General features: G+C 43.0%; 1 protein-coding gene across 14 annotated transcripts in view; it reads right to left on the reverse strand.

Annotated features, from left to right (window-relative positions):
* The window catches only part of myo3a (myosin IIIA), a 77,144-nt gene that overhangs the window by 21,557 nt on the left and 39,934 nt on the right, over positions 1–15,653 (reverse strand). For 13 of the 14 annotated variants that reach the window (XM_048265752.1, XM_048265754.1, XM_048265750.1 and 10 more), the window contains 10 exons: positions 14,150–14,249; positions 13,301–13,417; positions 12,966–13,070; positions 12,475–12,558; positions 11,722–11,924; positions 10,236–10,334; positions 10,020–10,134; positions 8,662–8,788; positions 7,159–7,369; positions 3,122–3,269 (listed from right to left, as the gene is read on the reverse strand). In XM_048265752.1, the coding sequence (XP_048121709.1) occupies positions 3,122–3,269; positions 7,159–7,369; positions 8,662–8,788; positions 10,020–10,134; positions 10,236–10,334; positions 11,722–11,924; positions 12,475–12,558; positions 12,966–13,070; positions 13,301–13,417; positions 14,150–14,249 (1,309 nt within the window). The remainder of the gene's footprint in view (positions 1–3,121; positions 3,270–7,158; positions 7,370–8,661; positions 8,789–10,019; positions 10,135–10,235; positions 10,335–11,721; positions 11,925–12,474; positions 12,559–12,965; positions 13,071–13,300; positions 13,418–14,149; positions 14,250–15,653) is intronic. The other variant, XM_048265751.1, reaches the window with a different exon arrangement.

Here is a 15,653-nt window from a genome sequence, read left to right on the forward strand (position 1 = left end):
GCTTTTAAAACTGCTGTTGTGAAACCTTTACTTAAAAAGTCAAAACTTGACCATACCAATCTGAGCAACTACAGGCCTATATCAAATCTATCGCTTTTGAGCAAAGTACTTGAAAAGTTGTTTGCAATCAGTTAAATACCTTCCTCAATGAAAACAGTATCCTTTGAAAAAATTCCAATCAGGTTTTAGATCAAATCACAGCACAGAAACGGCTCTTAGTAAAGATAGTCAATGATCTCAGACTAGCTACCGACTCAAACAAAGTCTCAATCCTTATTCTTCTGGATTTGAGTCGGCATTTGACACCATTGATCATAGCATCCTAATTCACCGCCTTTGCATGAAGTGGGTGGGTCTCTCTGATAATGCTCTCTAAACTGGTTTCAAACCTACATTACTGGCAGAGATTTTTTATCAGTCTAGGAGATCATGTATCTGAAAAACATGACTTGCCTTTTGGTGTGGCCCAGGGGGAGCTGCCTTGGTCCCCTTCTATTTTCTCTATATATGCCCCATTGGGAAACGCCATAAGTCAGCATAATGTAAACTTCCACAGCTACGCAGATGATACCCAATTGTATCTTTCTGTGGAGCCAACTAACCCAGATGGCCTTTGCTCCCTCACTGCATGCCTAACCTCCATTAATCAGTGGATGAGCAAAAACTTTTTTGAAACTAAATGATGACAAAACAGAGGTACTTGGTTGGACCAAAACTAAAGCGAGATATTATTCTTAGTAATCTGGGAACTTGGCACACCAGGTCAAACCAAAAGTAACAAGCCTCGGTGTCATCTTAGATGCAGAGTTAAGTTTTAAGCCCATATCAGTAAAGTTACTCAGACAGCCTATTTCCACTTGAGAAACATTGCCAAAGTGCTGCCCTTTTAACTCAACAAGATGCAGAAAACTAATTCACGCCTTTATCACTAGCAGGTTAGACTACTGCAATGCACTTTTCACTGGTCTTCCCAAAAACATCTAAAGAAATTGGCACTCATACAGAACTCTGCGGCTAGACTTTAACTAAGACTAAGAAGAGAGAACACATCACCCCTGTGTTGGCTGAACTGCACTGGCTCCCTATTTCCTATAGAATTGATTTTAAGGTTATGTTAATTACTTACAAAGCTCTGAATGGCATAGCACCTTCATATATCTCTGAGCTTTTAATATCTTATCAACCACAAAGGAAACTTAGATCATCCAATTCTAATCTTTTAATCGCACTCCAAAGTGCTCCACAAACAAAGTGGAGAAGCTGGGCGCTTATCCATTATGCCCCCAAAACTATGGAACACCCTGCCTCTGTACATCAAGCAGGCAGTTCAGTAAATATTTTTTTAAAAAGATCTGAAAACATACCTGTACAGGAAAGCTTTTAGTTAACTCATCTTATCCTGTAGACTACATTTTCAGATTATTCTACATCTGCTACTATTGAGGGCTTAGCCAGCCAGAAGCAGATGGGCTCCCCTATTAAGTCAGGTTCTGCTTTAAGGTTTCTTCCTGAATATGGGAGTTTTCCTTGCCACAGTTGCCATATGGCGGCTTGTGGGGGTAAGAGGGTTAAGGCTGCCAGTCTTATGATCGCCATTTTCTATATTTTTTGATATGTTGCTGAGTATAACATAAAACAGCAAAGAAAAGTGATTGATAATGACTGACTGACTATTATTGTGTTACATGCTTCAAATGTAAAGCACTTTGAGCTGCATTCTGTGTATGAAAGGTGCTATACAAATAAAGCTTTATTATTATTATTATTATTATTATTATTCTCCCTCAGTGTCCTCAGGAGTGAACCAAAGCATTATTATTCTCCCTCAGTGTCCACAGGAGTGACCTTATGTTTGTTTTCGGTGGTGATCAGGCCAACATACATGCTGTTCTGGACACAAAAAACACTATGCGCTAATACACATGTTTATACATGGGCTGGTAGGTGACTCCAAATGGAACCAGTGTGTCACACACACACACACACACACACACGCAGGCACACACACGCGTATGCACACACACACACACGCAGGCACACACACGCGCATGCACACACACACATGCAGGCACACACACACACACACACATACACATACACACACAGACAGATTCAAGAAATCTAATCTCTGGAGTGGAATGGAATTTATAGCCTTGGGTAAAGTCAGTGCAGTGCTGCAGCGACCTCTTTTTTCTGGACAGCAGAGCTGCTTCTGCGGAAACACGAGCCTTCGGGGCACAAAGGCAAAACAAAAGGCCTACCACCAAAACACACAGACACACTCAGGTCCCATCAAGCTTAGACGTTCTGTTATCACACTGGACTGCATTGCAATGAAAATGCATAAAAATAAAACACCAAAAGAAACAATACTAGTAAACATTACAATGTATCAGCAAATGCAATACAAAAACATAATCTGAGGCTTAATTAAAAATTAGAGAACAATGCTTAAGTGTTTTACAGGAAGCAAGATGCGTTGAAATTGCAGTGGGAGTTTGTTTTAAAGAGGTCTCGCTGGACTATTGTTCCCCTGCTGTGGAGGCACAAGCGTCCCGACCTCCCCATTGACCCTCATTGCGGCTGATTTATGGTGCCTGTTTGAGGGCCCACTACAGCATTCACCATCATCTCATCATTCACCAGCCCAAGGCCATGCTTACACCCCCCACCAGACACACACACACACACACACACACACGCACACACACGCACACACACGCACACACACGCACATACACACACACACACTTCCTCGCCCCAGAGACCTAGGTATAGGGACCTGTTCCCGCTTTCTTTGGCAAAATAAAAAGAGCAGAGCACATTTTGCTACCATTCAGCCACCCACACATGCTCACACACGCTGGAAGGATAAATGGGGAAGTTTCATCACTATTTAGATGGAAATAAGGCTAAAGAAAACTGCAGAGAAGACAAGAGACATGTTGGGGTGTGTGTGTGTGTGTGTGTGTGTGCGTGTGTGTGTGTGTGCATGGAGGGGGTGCTGTATAGAAAAACCCACACACTTACAAATGTTCGCCCTGAGCCACTAAAGAATTCACACTCTATTCATAATCCAAAGAGACAGGTCTGTCTGAAGCGGGAATGAACGGGTGAGTACCTGCTCCCAGGCAAATATATGCTGATTGAAGTAGAACTGGATCTGCTCGTTGGCAATGTTAATGCAGAGCTGCTCGAAGGAGTTCTTCTTAAAGTTCTCAAAGCCAAAGATGTCTAGGATTCCAATGTTCAGCCCTTTGTCTTCCTCCCTGAGGGCAAGAGAGAGAGAGAGAGAGAGAGAGAGAGAGAGAGAGAGAGGGAGAAGAAAGAGAGGAAATTAGAGGAATGGAGAACCAAGAAAAGATGAACAGAGGACGAAGGAACAGAGAAATCAAAAGAGGAGAGGTAAACAAAGATAAAAGACTGATAAGAGAAAGAAAGAGAAGAAAAGTAGTGTGTGAGGGTGAATGAGAAAGCCAGAGACATTAAGACAGAGAGACAGAGTGTGCTTGTAAGAGAGAGAGAGAAAAAAAGAGAGAAAGAGAGTGGGAGCAGGCAGGCAGAAGGCCAGTGAGAACAGCAAACTGAGGAGAAAGACAGATGGAAGTGCTAGAAGGTCAGGCTCATTTGTAATGACACAATATGATGCAATTAGTCTGGTATGCACCCGCTCCACTCTGGTGTGAATCTTTATTAGATCCTATCACTGTGCTGCCGAGTTTAGAAATAAAACTAGATGTACCGCATAGCGTACAAAAATATGACCGCCAGTCCTGTACATCCGTTCATGAAAATAAATCACACTTCAATTTGTCTCCATATTTTACTCCATCCCCCACTCTTGAAACTTTTGTGTATGCTTGTTTGGCATGCCTGAGTGTGTATAAAAGGGGCTGCACAGAAAGTACCCTACTGGTGCTGAAAAGGTGAATAGATTGTAGAATAGCCAAAGAAGATGTAGAATTGTTATAAAACCTTTAAAATCTCTAAAACAATCACAAGTAGGGCAGTTCATCACAGTTCATCCATTGCAACTGGATTGATGAAAGGTCACTTACACCTGTAGGCTACATTGTATTTGGGAAAAGCAAAAGGTATCAGCATAATGTTATTTATTTATTTATTTTTTTTATGTATTTATAAACAAAAACATCTCTGTCAGTTCCATGCCGTTTTCAACAGCTATCAAAAAACAAAGGTCATTTTTTTGGATGGATGGATTTTTTTTTGTGAATGTTTCTTCTTCTACATAAGATTTTAGTCATCTTTAGTTCATGTAATACTTTATTGTCAATGCACAAATTAAGTAACAGTAGTCTGAAACGTTATTGTTAATGCACAAATTAAGTAACAGTAGCCTAGTCTGAAACGGTGCTGTTTTACATCTAACCAGTGGTGCAAATAACTGACATGTCCAAATGGGCCTTGATGAAATGCGTCGCTAGACTGTTCATATACACATTTTAACGGGCCAACGCTGAAGAGCTTTTGTCCGTTATTGTTAGTGCAAATATAGGCTGATTCATGTTCCCTTGCATTGTTTAACTGAGGTCCATGGCTAGTCTGGCTTTCATCAGACCAAGCTCAATCTTTTAAGAAATCAAAAAATAATATGGGAGCAGATCAGGCTGGGTTCACCCAGCCTAGTCCATAGGCACCCGATATTGTTTAATTTTCCCGATTGAGATATACACGCCTGGCTATTCTAAATGCAAAATGCATCAGGGAGTTATGACAAAACGGTAACTAACAAACTAGATCCTAATAGAAAGTTGTTAGCTTCCCAAGCTACAGGTAGGATTATAAAGGTAGGCCTATTGACAACATAAATTGTCAATAGGCTATGCCTGGCTTACACAAATAAAATCTCCTTTGGAAACCAATGGCTTTACGCCTTACAGTATCAAAGGGACTTAAACTGTCATATCGTATGAAAAGTTGTAATAACATTCACGCAGCTCCATGAGTCAATGAAAAGCAAAAATAGTAGCCACTTCTAAATGGGACCTACTACACAGTAGCTTAAGGTGTTTTGCTAAAACAGCCATAATGAAATGAAGGTGTCATTGTTTGGATACTTCACACACACGCGGCTTTTTAATTTCACAGACTACAACTACCAAGCTGTAATCAAAGCACATCGATTCCCCTCTCACACCCCCGCACGCACTTAAAAACAAAATAAACAGGCGCCTCAGTCTCACGCATGTATAGGCAAACTGCATCAGACCGTGTAACGTTGGTAAATCTTCCATTGCACAGAATGATTTTGTAGCACGTGCAATAAATGACAGTCGAAGATACAAACAGTGCTGCTATACATTTGCTTGGTATAACCGCATTTATAGTTTTCTACAAATGCAATCAATCAAATGCCTCCATCACTCAACCAACGCTAACGGTAACATTACCTAGGTCCTTATTGATATTACAAGATTAACGCACCTGCAGTAAAAAACCAAGCATGTCCGATAAACATCCTCAGATTTATTTTACGGCTTCAAGAAGAAATGGAATTACACTTCATGTGAACATCGCCCTATCCTTATTAGATGTTCGCTATGTAAATTACAGTCCTTGTATGAAGCGCCCATTGTTTTTTTTTCCAACCCCTTTTAACTTCCAACAAAATTACGCCTCACTGCAACGATGCGCCATCTAGTGGACAAACGACTACTTCTCGCCAATACTGAAAAATGCAGCCATGATGATGATGATGAATATTTATTTTGGCTTTCTTTTTAATCCTACTGATTTTCATTTTTTTTACCGGGGAATCACAAATGAGTGATTATGAGCCAGGTTTATGTGGGCCCTTGAGACCAACATACCATAAAAGATTCACAGAGAACTGTGTCTGCCCTACCCTCCTTTCTCGGGGTCCAGTCCAGCGGGGGCTGCAGATGAAAACGAAAAATGACGGTTCCATGCTATCCATATGGGGTACATGCTCACCAAGTTTTGTGTACCCCGGTCTTTCAGTGTCCTGGGAATCCTTGTTGGTGTATCGCCACTAAATGTACACATAAATTATTTTATTGTAAGGCCCCCCATGAACGAAAGTACACAAAACTTGGCATGCATTCAGAGGGTGTCATAATGATCCTACACTTTTAATTTTTTGCAGTTTTGACCTTGTCAGCCAGAGATATTGAGATGAAAAAACACCTAATTTTATGCTTTTTTAATTTTTAACTAGGTGGCGCTATACATGAAATAAGTGGTAATGGGATGGGTTGACATGCCCCCTTAAGACCAACATACAAAAAAGGTGGACCTCTCTAGGCCCTACGGTTCTCGAGATATTCACAGAAAACTGTCTCCGCCACCCACAGGCCAGTTGGTGTATAGTAACATAAATTAATTTATTGTGTGGCCCCCATGAACGGAATTCCACAAAACTTGGCGTGCATACAGAGGGTGTCATAATGATCCTACACTTCCAATTTTGTGCAGTTTTGACTATGTTAGGTCACAGATACCTTCAATTACACCACCTCATTTTTACTTTTTTTGTGTTTAACTAGGTGGCGCTATACATGAAATGAGTGGTTATGGAATGCGTTGACATGGCCCCTTGAGATCAACATACAAAAAAATAATGGTCCTCCTAAACCTTACGGTTCTCGAGATATTCACAGAAAACTGTGTCTGCCCTACCCTCCTTTTCGGGGTGCAGTCCAGCGTGGGGGCTACAGATCAAAACGAAAAACGATGGTTCCATGCTATCCATATGGGTTACATGCCCACCAAGTTTTGTCTACCCCGGTCTTTCAGTGTCCCGGGAATCATTGACGGAAATTTGGACATGCGAAAAAAAAAAAAAAAAAAAAAAAAAAAAAAAAAAAAAAAAAAAATCTGATTAAACCTATATGATCCCTTAGCTGCGGCGGCTCATAACTATCCAGAGTGCCGTGCCAGGATGCTGTCATCCCGTCCTCACCCGAGTCCATTTCTCTGGCTATACTTCACACCCTCTCCACTCCCTCTCATCCACATTTTGGCCGCAGCCCAAATACTTCCAGCATACTTCATCTTTCTGACACTTTTTCACATCCTTTTTTTCTTTGTTCAGAAACCTCTCCCTCCCAAATCCCTCCCTCCCTCTCTCTCTCTCTGTCTCTCTCCCCCCCCTCTCTCTGTCTCTCCGTCTCTCACCCTGGCTGGCTGTCGGGCCGCAGCAGGGAGTTGATGCGGTTGACGATCCAGCTGAAGAGGCGTCCGTACAGGGCCTTGCCCATGGTGTCGCGCACCTCCGCCGCCTTCTCCACCGTGTTGGACCGCACGATGGTCTCGCCGCGCGTCACCACGCAGTGAGATGTCAGGGCCTCCTGAAGTTCATCCGCGCTGATGCGGAGCAGCGACGAGGCTGTGGACAGAGAAACACACAAAGATATATATACACACATGAAAAAGGTCACATTGTGTTTTGTTTAGCTCTGTCCCACACAATCTGTGACATTCCCACTGACAGTGAACAAAACAACCAAATTTAGACCAAACCAGGGTAAGGTGCTACAGTGGGTGCCCCATGAAATTGTCCGGTTTCATGCGTGATTCTCACGGGACCTCACGCGTGAATCACGCATCTTTTATTTATATTTCCCCAGTGAAGCTGCAATGACCCAAACAACCACAAGTAATATGTTGTAATAAGTTGTACGTTATAAGTTGTAATACATTTCACGCAGCTGCGTGAATCACGGAAAGTGTGAATAAAGTGGCCACTTCTAAATGGGACCCACTGTAACACTAATGTTAAGTTCCTCTCAACACACACAACACTACAATACATATAAACACACATACAACCACTCAAGCATACAGTACAAACAACAAAACACACACTAATCATTCTTAAGCCACTGACCTAGGAGAAAATTCTAGGAACACAGATAAAGGCTACTGTACATCAAATAGTGCAAAGTGCATTCAAGGAAGCCATGGGCTCCATACAAAAAATAATGCAAATGTAGCTGAAGTTTTTTCCCCATTAGAACTGATTTCTATTATGCAGGATTGTTCTCTACCACTTGTTTTCTGTGCAGGGACAGGGAGAAATGACCCTCAGTGATGCAATCCCATTTACCTATGCAGATAGCCTAGAAATCTAGACGCACCCCTAGCGGCAGCAAATTACATTTGCTGCCAGGGCTAGTCTAGCAACTCTCCGTTGGCTTGTGAGCTCCAGAAATCGAAACTTAATCAGGGCATTGAAATCGTGTATAGAGTCGTTTGGTGGGCTTAACATAATGATTGATGGCAGAGTTGCAACGGTTTGGCTTGAATTCCCTGCTACTTGAAAACAAATATCCTATTGCGTCCTATTGTGTGCAGAGGGAATTTTAAAAGACAACTGATTATCCCGCCCCTGGGACTGAGCACTGCGAACGGTGAGTGCCCAGACCCTACATTTTAATGTGGGTCTGGCTCGCCAGGCTACTATGCAGACACTCAGACATGAAAATGCAGCCCCTGCTCTGACTGTTTTAAACAATGTCTGTCCCCTGGCGAGGATTACATAAAAACAACACGGTGGCCCCCCGGTCCCTGGAGGTAATGGATACGGCAATGTCACTACTGTCTCGGACGGCGTTAGCATCAGGGCACACACACACACACACACACACACACAGAGGGTGCCGGGGATGGGACACTCACTGTTCTCCAGCACAGTCGTGTTAGAGATGTTGCTCTTGTCCGTCTGGTGCTCCGAGGCCACCGAGGCAAATTCAATGTCACCTGCATTCAAGATGGCCGCCAGGATGCTGTACACGCTGCCTAGCTCCTGTGAGTCATGAGAGAGCGAGAGAGAAAGAGAGAAAGAGAGAGAGAGAAATAGACGGAGGGAGGGAGAGAAACACATCATCATATGTATGTTGCATAAATACAAGGACTTGGCGGAGAAGGGATAGACATGTCCACCAATGGCACGCTGACATTACGGGACATATGCTGATTTGATTTGAGAGCCACAGAAATGATCTTGTCACTTGCTGTCAGCTCAGCCAGGCCTGAACATGATTTCCAATGTTGCAGCGCAGCCAAACTCCAATGGTACGTCTCTATAACTGTCCCTCTGATATCATGCGCTGACCATAACCTGCCACATCTCATAAAGTCACAGCTGGCCTGCTGGTGTTCCTCACAGAGGCTGGACTGTGTTTTCACACACCCGCCCTCCCAGCAAGCATCAGGTCAGACAACAGGATCGACAAAATTGCCCCAATCACATTTATCCCCCAGTTGATTGCACCGGTCAGAATGACCGTCAATTTCACTGGCCAGCTAGTGATGATGACAAAGATAATGATGGTGGTGATGATTTTCCCTGTTACAGTGGCAGAAGTGGTGGGATACTATATGATGGGGAAACAGAACACACAGTCCATTACCCCAGGCTCCAGAATGGACATATAAAACCTGGATTTAATAGCTGTTGGCACCTTGAGTGGAGGAGACGTACCATTATTTTCATCCATCTTACTGTAAGACAACGGTCCACTACACTCATCAGGGTGCTTAGTGAACAGCAGCACAGAGCTACCGAGGAGCTGTAAATGCCTCGTCCACTTGTGGCTGGGTATCCCAGGTCCTGACTGTTGACCATGAATGAGCCCTGCTGCCTCAGTGGGCCTGAGTGGATTTTTCCCCTGAATGTTACTTCCTGGTCAGTGCGCTCAGTCTTGCCTATCAACTCATCTATGAAAGTCGATTTTGAGATTGCCAATCTCTCCCTTTGGCTAAAAAACTGTCTGATGTACTGTGAAATTATGTTTGTGTGTGTGTGTGTGGGCATGCCTTTGTGTGTGTGTGTGTGTGTGTGTGTAAGAGAGAGGGAGACACAGAGAGTGTTTTTTTTAACTGAAATCCAACAGAAAAGAATACTTATATTTGTCTGTCAAAGGGCAGGACACCTGGCTTCCTGTCGTTTCTAAAGGTCAAGCCAGACAGCCGATCTAGCTGTGGAAATGGTGGGTTTGTCGTTGTCTTTGTAATCAGTAATTAAGTCATCGTACCTCCAGGGTGAATCCGATGACTTTGAAGCACTGCTCCACAGCCTCAAACTGCTCCTTGTAGAACGTGTTGGTCATGATGTCAGGCACCAATTTAATGTGCTCACTGTGAAGATATCTGGAGGACAAAAAATGGGTGGTTTGAAATGCTGTGAAATCACAGAGACAATTACAGTGTGTGTGGGGGAGTAAAAATAACAAGTTGTGAAGAAAACCTACTTGGGGGTTTTGCTGTCAGAAAGCTTGTAGTGGGCAAGCTTCTTTCTCTCAGCCAGGCCAGCGTAGATGTAGTAGAAAACGTGGAAATTCTTCTCACCACTGTGTGAGAGCAAAGAAAAAAATTTAACTTTTATGATTTAGTTTAATCTGTGTATTATGTCATGACTCATCGCTTCATTAATGTATGCTTCATTCTGTTGCTTTTGTAAGAAGCTTTTTTTTTTAACAACCTTAAATCCAACATTTTTTATTCACTTTGTGCTTTTCTGTAAAACATGTAAGAGCAGCATGACTTTCTGAAATATTCATACTTACACTGCAGTATTAGCTAGTTAGCTCAATAATTTTAGACCAGAGTTCTGTGATGCATATACTAAGTGGCATTATCATTTTGAACACCTGCCCTAATTTGCAGATTACTCAACAAGGTTTTCCTCTGATTTAGGCCTACCCCGGAGGCTTCAGAGCACTGATGAACATCTGAACACACACTGCTGTCTGACTTCAGTGCAGTCATTTTAACGCTCAGGAAAGGTCAATATCCTTTGGGCTGCTGAGTGATTAAACCAGAATAAATGCGAAAGGCTTTTTTTCTGTTTAATCAGCTCCAGATATTCTCACTCGAGACAAAAACAGAACTCCGCTATTATGGCTCCTTCAGTGCGTGCGTGCGTGCGTGCGTGCGTGCGTGCGTGCGTGTGTGTATATGTGTGTATGTGTGTGTGTGTGTGTGTCTTGTGTGTGCCTGTGTGAAGGGTGACCTTATGTGTGAGAATCTTTGATCAAACACAGGAGCCTTATCTCATCCCCCTTGTGACCCACATTACATCTCCTCTCCCCACAACCTGGCAGAGAGAGTGGAGAATGCAGGTGCTGGATAAACTTCAGCAGGGTCAGTAAATGGCAGAGGCTCCCGAGAGGGAACCAGGACAACAGAGTCTTGAGCGAAAATATTTATTGTCTTTAATCTGCGGCTATGCTTAATCAGAGACAGCTAAGCACAGGCATAAATACGAGAGCCCAAGGGATGTGTTTGAGGATCATGACCCCCTTTTCTCATGGGTATACTTGCCCTTAGTAGCTGTGGTAAGCTAATGCTAATGCTAGCCTTTCTCAGTGTTTCCCACAGAATTTAATTATATCTGTGGTGGTAGGTTTGCAGAATTAACCGTTTTTAACAAATTAGCGCAGCATGGTTATGATGCAGGTTTAAGCACGATTTAGCCAGTGGATTTTTATGACAACAATTGCAGGATTGTTAATGTTTTCTTTAAACATGCATGTAGGTTTGTTGAGAGACAAGGGGAGGCTGCGCAAAGGTCCACATAGCTCTACAATGAATGAATTCCATCCAATTTAAAGTACAACATGCAAAATCATTGTGTGATGGTCAATGTTGATATTGTGGTGGGCCGCCACACCAAGTCAATGTATGGGACACACTGCTTTCCCCTGGTAAAATGGTGCTTGTTATTATGTGTCTTACATGGCCTGGTAAATAACACGCGATTTTTCCAGCAGGTACTCGGAGATCTGAGCCCCCACCACCGTTCCGCCAGCGGTGAACTTCATCTCCAGGTACTTCCCAAAGCGGCTGGAGTTGTCATTGATGACGGTGCAGGCATTGCCAAAGGCTTCCACGAGATTATTTACCAAAATGATCTTTTCCTGCAGTGTGCGATTATTAGCCTGCAACACAAACACAACATCTATATGGCACTGGAGATAATTAACTGGATTTAATAATATAGCTAGCACGCTGCCTGAACTGATTACTGATATGGTTAGAGACACAAAGCGCTTGATGATTAAAATTCACCACATGCACAGAAGCTTATTATTCAAGGTTTTGTCAGTTCCTCATCAAATACATTTTCCATTCCTTTAAATCACACACATTGTCATCCCACTTGAATGAACTCACAAATGAAGAGAAAGGGGCCCTTGAAATGCAAATGTCTCATTACTTTACAAAATGGCCACTGTCACTTGAAATGGCTCCCTCTGAATTTCCCAATCACGGCACATCATCATAATCAGAGATGGGAGAGCCCAGGTCTGGCAGCTGAGCTGAAATGACTTTCCTGTCAGCCTGACAGGAACAAAAATGGTGTGGGGGTCCACTTTTGAGTCCGTTTTGATGCTATCAACACACCAAAAACAAACAGGCTCTTTTGAGACCTGCCAGTCGAGAGGGGCTTCACAGGACAAAAGCAGTGCAGCCGGAGGTTGGCATTACCTTGCCCAGCACAGTGAGCTGCTGAACCAGCAGGTGGGCACTCTCTGTCTTCCCCGCGCCACTCTCTCCACTGATCACTATACACTGGGACACACAAGCCATCGAGGACAGACAGTTACAGATGGAAGTAACAGTTACATGCACATTGCTGTCAGCTGTAGGGCATACCGGTACAGTGATGCAGATTGGAGATTGGTAGTTGGACAATGAACATTTCCCAAAAAACAACATACTGAGGCCTACATCAGCAAATGCTTTTAGACTGTACAGTATCTCACATTGAATACATGATCATGCATTAAGATGATCTCAATTATGCATATTGCTATATTAAATGCTGAATGCTGGCAGTTTACAAATTGTTATGTTAATATGCTTCAGTAAGTACCCATAGGATAGCCTATACACTGCTGTGTTGTCGAGGTGATCACCGTTATTGACACCACAGAACTTGACATGTTGACAGTTGACTCATTGGCAATGGACATTACCTGGTCGGAGTTGTATGAAACCATGGATTGGTAAGCTATGTCAGCCACAGCAAATATGTGCGGGGGGTTTGCAGTGCGCTTAGCTCCAATGTACATCTTTGTGTGCTGTCCCAGAAATGAGAGGAGAGAAACAATGGGAAGAGAGAATTTCAATCACGCTAGATTTGTACTTATCTGTAGTGTTCTCTGAGCACTGAGTAATGTGCTCTGACATACACCGTCATGGACACACAAACTGACAGAAACACACACACACACACACACACACACACACACACACACACACACACAGCACATACGCGAATAAACATACACACACACACACATACACACACCTCTGATGTGTAGATATCCATGTCACGGAAGGGATTGACGGCGATGAGGATGTCACCCACATAGGTATAGACCAGCTCTGCAGCATAGCGGACTTGCAGCTGCTCCGTGACAGAATTCTATTCAGAGACAATAACATCATTACACACCCACACAACCAACCACTTTGCCATAAAACTATTTTACAATGCCAATGTTCATCTGAGTATTATGTACGTCTGTAAATATATAGGGTAATTATCTGCTCAGTACATGTGATTCCATTACATTGTCTGCTTTGGTCTTTTGCGTCAATAAAATGCATATCTCCCTAACAGTGGCTGATATTAAACAGCAGACACATAACTTCATAAAAAAACAAGCCATGCTTCTTTTTAGCATCTCCTCTATATCTACATTTTAGAAGAATTGATCATGCATCTCATGCTGTCTGAGACCTGACATGATAGATCACTTAGGTCACACACATACACACACACACAGATCCAAAATCCCAATTCATATTCCTCCAAGATATTGAGGTTGTCAGTTCTAAGAGAAGACAGAGTACCTTCCACAGTTCTACAAATCACACAGAGTCAGATATGTGGACAGCAAGGTCAATGTGTTTTTTCTACCGAAACAGCCTTATATTTTCAGAAAATGAACACCATCCGCATGGTGGCATATGGTAAATAAGAATTGTAAAGACTTGTTAGACTGTTATCAACACATAGAACTAAATAAAGCATCAAGACCCCCAATGCTCTAGAATCCACGGCCATATTTACAGTACATGTTGCGTTTGTGGGGCTACTGGGATCACAGAGGCTTAAACCGGTCACTAAGCCCGCTATCCCACAATCCCTCACCTCATCCAGCACCTCTAGGGTGGCCAGGTCATCCACGGAGTCGTGCGCCTCATTGGTGCCCTTCATGCTGTTGTTCTTCTTGGTGTGGATTCGCTCGTGCCTGGAACACAAAGAGAGGGAATGACACTTGTTCCAAAAAAAGAGATAAGAGGTAGATCACTGTGATATCAAGGACAATCAATTTAGCAAAGGGTGAAGGGGAAATAAGATTGCCACAACATTGCAATTAAAATAGGAGTCCAGAACAGCAGATAGGGTATCTTTACAGTTCTAATGACTGAGGGAAAAACTGAGGTTGTCTCTACACAGGGATTTTCCAGGATGTAGTAGATATAAACAATATTCTACTGCTGCTAAAATTGTATCAATATTAATCAGGAGAATATTTTGGCTACCGTACATTTTAGAACATACAGTATTTGCTCACTCTCTGCCTGTTAACAACATGTGCAGTACTTCGACTCCTGTCCTCACTGACTGACCAGGGGAGGATCAGAGAGGTAAATATATTTCCCATAGAGCAGCAGGGTGGTGGTTGACCACATGACCACCCTGGTTGACCAGGGTCAGGGTATATATGGTTTTAAATCTGCCCTGCCCTGTCCTGCCCCTGCTACCCTCGCTGAACTAGGGAACGAACACAGAGTGCTCTAGTGCTTCTGTTCTCCCACGAGGGTGATAAAGGCCAATCAAATGGTCACTCGGTGTACAGCCCCAAGCCTCTTTTCACATCTCTCAGGAGAAATTACCCTCCAGGGCAGGTGTTTGTGTGTCTATACTGATCTGGAGTCAGTATTCACTGATTTACTTGTGGAGAAGGAGGTGTATCTACGAGTCAAGGACAAGAAGCTTCTTTTTTTTGCCACTAAAATGTCAGTATTACAGTAATACATGATTGTCAGAGAATAATTCAGAGCTGGGCAAAGACATATAAAAGGAGGCAGGCAAAAGGCTCAAAAACAGTGTTTTTGCATTCAGATTGCTACTTGTCAACAAGTAGTTAAATAAAGTGACAGCCATGTCACTTAGAATGCATTTCTGGATGCATCAACAGTCAGGCAAACGTCTCTGCTGCTACAAGACCAGAACAAAGATTGAGGAGGAGCTTCTTTCCTCACGTCATCCGTATAATAAACTGCACTTACACTTTTTACACACTTGCACATGGACTGTACACACACTGCACTTTATACTCTCTCTTGCTATGTATTACAAATATTTATTGATCTTTCTTTCACAAGCTGAACACCAAATGAAATTTCACTACATGCTTTACATCATCAAGGGCTGAAGTGCCCTTGAGCAAGGCACCTAACCCCTCACTGCTCCCCGAGCGCTGCTGTGGTTGCAGGCAGCTCACTGCGCCGGGATTAGTGTGTGCTTCACCTCACTGTGTGCTGTGTTTCACTAATTCACGGATTGGGTTAAATGCAGAGACCAAATTTCCCTCACGGGATCAAAAGAGTATATATACTATACTATCGTAACTTCCCCTATTTCCGTC

This window comes from Alosa alosa, chromosome 16, assembly GCF_017589495.1.
Source record: "Alosa alosa isolate M-15738 ecotype Scorff River chromosome 16, AALO_Geno_1.1, whole genome shotgun sequence".
NCBI lineage: Eukaryota > Metazoa > Chordata > Actinopteri > Clupeiformes > Clupeidae > Alosa > Alosa alosa.